We start from the raw sequence: 5,871 nt of genomic DNA, 5'->3' as shown, positions 1-5,871 counted from the left end.
TTTTTTTTTTTTTTTTTTTTCAGGTTTTGGCACAAGGCCAGCAAGCTCTGGATAATGGCAAGTCTATTACATTGACCTCAGTGTTCAACTGGTACTTATTTTATCGACACCAAAAAGATGAAAGGCAAATTAGAGCTCAGCGGGATTTGAACTCAGAGCCTAAAGACGAACGAAATGCCGCTAAGCATTTTGTTTGGAGTGCTAATGATTCGGCCAGCACATCATAATAATAATAATACTAATAACTCTTTCAAAATTTGGCACAAGGCCATCGATTTTGAGGGGAGGGGATTAGTCGATGTCATCAACATCGCTAATTGTCTTGTAATTTATTCTATCGACCCTGAAATGATGGGACAAAGTTGATTTCTACGGGATTTGAACTCGTTTTGTGTGTGTTGTGCGCGCGCGTTTAGGTTCAAGGCAGTCTATTTTTAGATCAGTAAATGAGATGATGTGATTTCATGAAGCAGAATCGAAACGCCGTGTGTGTGTGTGTGTGTGTATACACACACACTCACACATATATATATATATATATACATATATACATGTGTATGTGTGTCTATATATCTTAAACTGTTTGTATTGTGTGTACATGTATGCGTCAGTCTGCTTGTGTGTGTGTGTGTGTGTGTGTATGAAAAATCACAACTATAGTTTCATTTGGAAAGGAGTTTTCCCCTTTATGATAAGTAGTGTTGCTCAATCAGTCGCTCATATTCCTTGTTCGCCTCTCTCTCTCTCTCTCTGCCACATTATATTTTATCTCGACTACATCTTTGCACGGACGAGGCAGCCTCAATTGAATTGTTCTCGGGGTATAACTGGTACTTATATTTTTATAATAATTTCTTTAATGAGTCGAAAAACCTGGAACGAAGGGAAGAGGTAATCCTTTCACTGGAAATTTGAATGCAGCAGAGAGAGAGAGGAATCTGCTTGAGGTACCCGTGGGTATTCGGGAGGTGCCTAATAGGATGGCAAAGTTCAACAAGCACGAGAAGGGTTCCGACACAGTTTCTGCCGACCAAATTTTAACCATAAGACTTTGGCTGGTCCCTGGCCCTGATAGAAGATATTCATTCGTGGTATCGCACAATCGGTTTGAACTCAAAACCACGTTGTTACAAAGTGAACTTCTTTTAAACACAGTTATGTCTGCGGCCGTCGTGTTCAACGTGTGTGTGTGTGTGTGTGTGTGTGTGTGTGTGTGTGTGTGTGTGTTTTTATATATTTGTATGTATAAGGCGTCTCCCACGGGACTTTAATTCAGAGCATGAGTGGAGGAACTTTTTTTCTTTTCTCTTTCACTTAAAAAAATTTCTTTTATTTATTTATCTATTTATTTATTATTATCGTCTGCCGTTACGTTCTGAGTTCAAATTCTTTCGGGGTCGATTAAATAAGTACCAGTTACGCACTGAGGTCGATGTAATTGACTTAATCCCTTTGTCTGTCCTTGTTTGTCCCCTCTATGTTTAGCCCCTTGTGGGCAATAAAGAAATAATAATAATAATAATAATAATAATGATAATTTTTTTTTTTTTGTTACATTTTCTATATCAAGATGAAATTAGCCATTCCGGAAGCCCAGCTAATAATTCGGTACAGAAAGATCAGAATTAGTGCAGTGGTGTGGTGGTGAAAACAATGATAAACACATCCACACAAATGATTGAACTTATTGAAGTGGCGGAATTGGTAGTGAGTTTGTGCTAAATAATTACATACTTTTGCGATTTGAACTCACATACTTTGAATTTCCCCCCTTTCGAGAAAGATAAGCAAATCACCAATTACGTACCAGGGTATACAGACCCGATTATACTACACACATCAACAATATTTGGCATTGCAGAAGCGTTACGTCGTTTTAGCACCAGGTAAAAGTTCGGGCTAATAATAATCACAGGTATTCCAGTTATGACTATCTCCTCTTTATAGGTGTTCGATGAACAGATTATCCATCTTCATTGCTTAAGATAACAGGGTTTGATTTGAGGGAGATTTGAGAGCTATTTCTAGAGAAGTGGTTCTCAACCATTTCTTACCAATGGACCCCTTGGATTCCCATTTTACTTGGGGCGGGAGGGACCCTGATAGCCATTCGATGTCTAAAAACTTTATATATTTGATTAAATATTGTTGTATGAAGAAGTGTTCAAATAGGTTGTCGATTGTTGAAGTATAAGCGATTTATAGCAGATAAATTTTAACGACAAAATTTTATATGGACCCCTGTTGAGAATCTCTGCTCGAGGGGGTCGAGCAACCATGCAAAGGTTCTCCCTGCTGATTTGTAATTATTAATCATAATATGCTGGACGGTGTTGGGCAGAATCGTTAGCGCTTCAGACAATGCATAACGGCATTTCTTCCGACTATTTACGTTCTAAGTTCTAAATCTGCCATGGTCGACTTTACTTTTGGGGTCGATAAAGTATCAATCAAGCATTGAGATCGATTTAATTGACGTAACCCCCACTCCACTAAAATTGCTGGCCTTGTACCCAAATTTGAAAGCATTATTTATGATTTGGAGGGGTGGGAGTAAACGTTCAACAATCTACGAGGCAGTCTCAATACTTGGTGAAAGGCATCTCCAATTTAAATTAACACGTTCGAAAAGGCAGAGACATCACAACATTTTCTTGTGATAAACACAAGGTTGTACTTTAATATGCGTTATAATAATCATAAAATATGCAAATAAGGCTTTTGGTTGGTAAGACGATCGATACAAGCATGTCTTCATATTCTTGTATTAAAAGAAAACCTGGTTTACTCTTAATGAAATTAGGACAATTAAGAGATTCTTCAATGGAAATAAGGAATTGGTTTGTTAACAATTGACTCTTAAGACTGGGTTTGCGACATGAAAATCGTCGGTTTGCTGCCTGAGGAGTTGAAAATATCACCAACTGTTGTGAATGCCAAAGCATTGACGGAACTTCTTGCGAGACGATTTATGTCCATTGCTATAGTTCTTAGAATATGACCTAGAAACTTGAAGTCCTTTAAAACTAAAGTCGATATAAGTTTAGTTTAGATATCTCAGCGACTAACTTTGGTGGTGGTCAAAGAGCTGGTATGGACAGGATTAACAAGGGAAATGGAGATTGTGTTATATAACTTTGTGAGTGGAGATGATCGAAATATCACCGTCACTGGGCCCGACTATATTAGTGGATAAAGTTACTGCAGAGTTTCGGAATAACTAGCTTTCGAAGTCCCATGTCGCATGGGAAAAGTAACAAGATACCAGCTGCTTGGTAAAAATGTGGGGGAAAAGAAATTAAATTTTCTAAAAAGAGATTCTTTCTCCCACCTCAATATCGTAATCTCCGTTGTCTGAAACACGAAAATACTAACAAGGAAAAAGTGAAAAAGCATATAAAAAATAAAAATCTATTCTTTCCCCATGAGGTAAGAGACTTCACGGAATTGGTATACCAAAAATCAGGCAAAGTTACATAGATGTCTTTGGAGAACATGCATGAAAACCACCAGGGCATCACACCAACTCGATGTCATTCCACTAAGAAGAAAAGATGGTATTCTGCCAAATTTTACTGTTGAATGCACACACATACACACACACACATGTGATGGGGGTGGTGCTGAAAAGCGCCTGGTTTGAAGAGAATCGCGAAAAGCCTTGATGGAGGCCTAACCGCTCGAGTTCTTTCACGAGGCTTAGAAAAACTGAAGGACCGTTGCAGTAAGGGCGTGCATCTGAGAGGTGAATATGATGAATAAAATCCTAATTAACTAATCCAGGTGTATTTTCTTTTACCCAAAGCCAAGAACTTTTCAGTACCCGTTGATTTGTGTGTGTGTGTGTGTGTATATATATGTATATATATATATATATATATATATATATACACATACACACACACACGCCCGCATCATCGGTACTTCTATTATTAGCATCTTCATGTCACAGAAGGTTAGATCTTGGTATTCATTACGTTCCAGGTTGGTGGCATCGCATTCTGTTTATATAACCCATTGACAGACTTCCTTTAAATTTAGCAGAGATGGCCTTTATTGTTGGGTGGGGGTGGAGTTTTTTTGGTTTCTTATTTAATGGAGGCGTGAAACGTTTTTACACACGCACAAACAAATACACATGAAGGTTGGTTATTATAACCATGGGTAATGCTTTGAACCGGTTATTGTAATCGGAAAGGCGTCATCCCAAAGTGATCACAATAGGCGGCTCCCACTAATAAATAAATGTGTATTTGCATTTGTCATCACCTTTTGTAGGCATCATCTGAATTTTCATTTAGATAATATAATGCAAAACCTGTGTGTATGTGTTTGTGTGTGTGTGTGTCTGTCTGTATATATTGTGTGTGAGAGAGACGTGTGTGTGAGTGTGTGTGTCTTTTTTGTCTATGTATTGTGTGTGAGAGAGACGTGTGTGTCTGTATGCGAGAGAGTGTATGTATGATAGAGAGAGGGACAATGTGTGTGAGTGAGAGAGACTGTGTGTGTGTGTGTGTGTGTGTGAATGAGGGAGACTGTGTATGAGTGAGAGAGGGACTGTGTGTATGAGTGTGAGAGAGAGAGAGACTGTGTGCGTAAGTGAGTGAGAGAGAAACTGAGAGAGAGACTGTATGTGTGTGTGTGTGTGAATGAGGGAGACTGTGAGTGAGAGAGGGACTGTGTGTATGAGTGAGACTCTGTGTGTGTGTGTGTGTGAGAGAGAGAGAAACTGTGTGCGTAAGTGAGTGAGAGAAACTGAGAGAGAGACTGTGTGTGTGTGTGTGTGTGTGTGTGTGTGTGTGACTGTGTTTGTGTGTGTGAGACTGTGTTTGTGAGTGAGAGAGACAGATTCTCTGTGTGTGAAGTGGGGGGAGGAGAATATATATGTGTGTGTGTGTGTTGTAGTGTGAGAGTGTATGCGAGAGATAATGTGTGTGTGTGCCATGCAGCGGTATCATGAAAAAGCACAAGACAAAGCTCGAAGTCAAGCCCCCCCCCCACATAGAATTTCAGTTTGAAAGAAAGCACACACACCACACACACGCACATACAAACACTCACTCACACACACACACACACACACACACGAACGCACTCACACGCCTGACGCTTCTTAATTTCAGCGAGTAAAGACACAAACAAGAGCTGGAGGAGAGAAAGAGAGAGGTAGAAACAAAAACAAAAACAAAAAGAGTAATTAAATAAAAATCCAAAATTTACTTACATTCTAAAGCAAAATTGGAATGTTCGCTTCCATCCATTGCTAAAATGACATTTCGTTTTTCACCTGTCATCGCCATCGTAAATATAATTATTTATATATCGATATATATATTATATATTATATACTCCACTATATATATAATATATATATTTCTATTTATATACACTCCGAATAGTGAAAGAGAAAATGGGTACGAGATCTGTTGACTGACGCTAATGATTATTTGGTCTTATTTTAGGAATAACTGATTTCCAAACGTATGTAGTTCTTCCTCACTGCTTCTTGTGTTAATAATAATGATGTTAGTATTATTATTAATGGTGTTGTGGTATGTTATTGTTGTTATTGTTATAGAGCGACTGCTAACACAGAAACAACAACCTGCTTCCACTACTTGCTTGCTTCCACTGACAGCGCGCCTGAGTACGACGCACGCTACACTATGTAAACGGCAAACAAGCTGAACTCGGAGCGAGGCTCTACTCTACTCTCGGTGTGTCTGTGTGAGCATGAGCGCGCGCTTATGTATTCGTATATTTCTATGCATGTGTGTGCATGTGCGCGTTAATATATCTATTTTTTTCCTTTTCTATTTCTCTCTCTAAGTTTGCATGTGTATATATATATATATATATATATATATATAT

At 38.5% G+C, this 5,871-nt stretch overlaps 1 protein-coding gene across 1 annotated transcript in view; it reads right to left on the bottom strand.

Moving 5' to 3' along the window:
• The window catches only part of LOC106875564 (universal stress protein in QAH/OAS sulfhydrylase 3'region), a 63,071-nt gene extending 57,378 nt beyond the window's left edge, over nt 1-5,693 (bottom strand). Inside the window, exon 1 of the mRNA XM_014923768.2 lies at nt 5,225-5,693. Within this exon, the coding sequence (XP_014779254.1) occupies nt 5,225-5,300 (76 nt within the window). The 5' untranslated portion in view covers nt 5,301-5,693. The remainder of the gene's footprint in view (nt 1-5,224) is intronic.
• Between the last annotated feature and the right edge of the window lie 178 nt (nt 5,694-5,871).

Source organism: Octopus bimaculoides, chromosome 24, assembly GCF_001194135.2.
Source record: "Octopus bimaculoides isolate UCB-OBI-ISO-001 chromosome 24, ASM119413v2, whole genome shotgun sequence".
Lineage (NCBI taxonomy): Eukaryota > Metazoa > Mollusca > Cephalopoda > Octopoda > Octopodidae > Octopus > Octopus bimaculoides.
The sequence above is the reverse complement of the archived record's forward strand: the minus strand, read 5'-3'. Positions and strand labels throughout refer to the sequence as shown.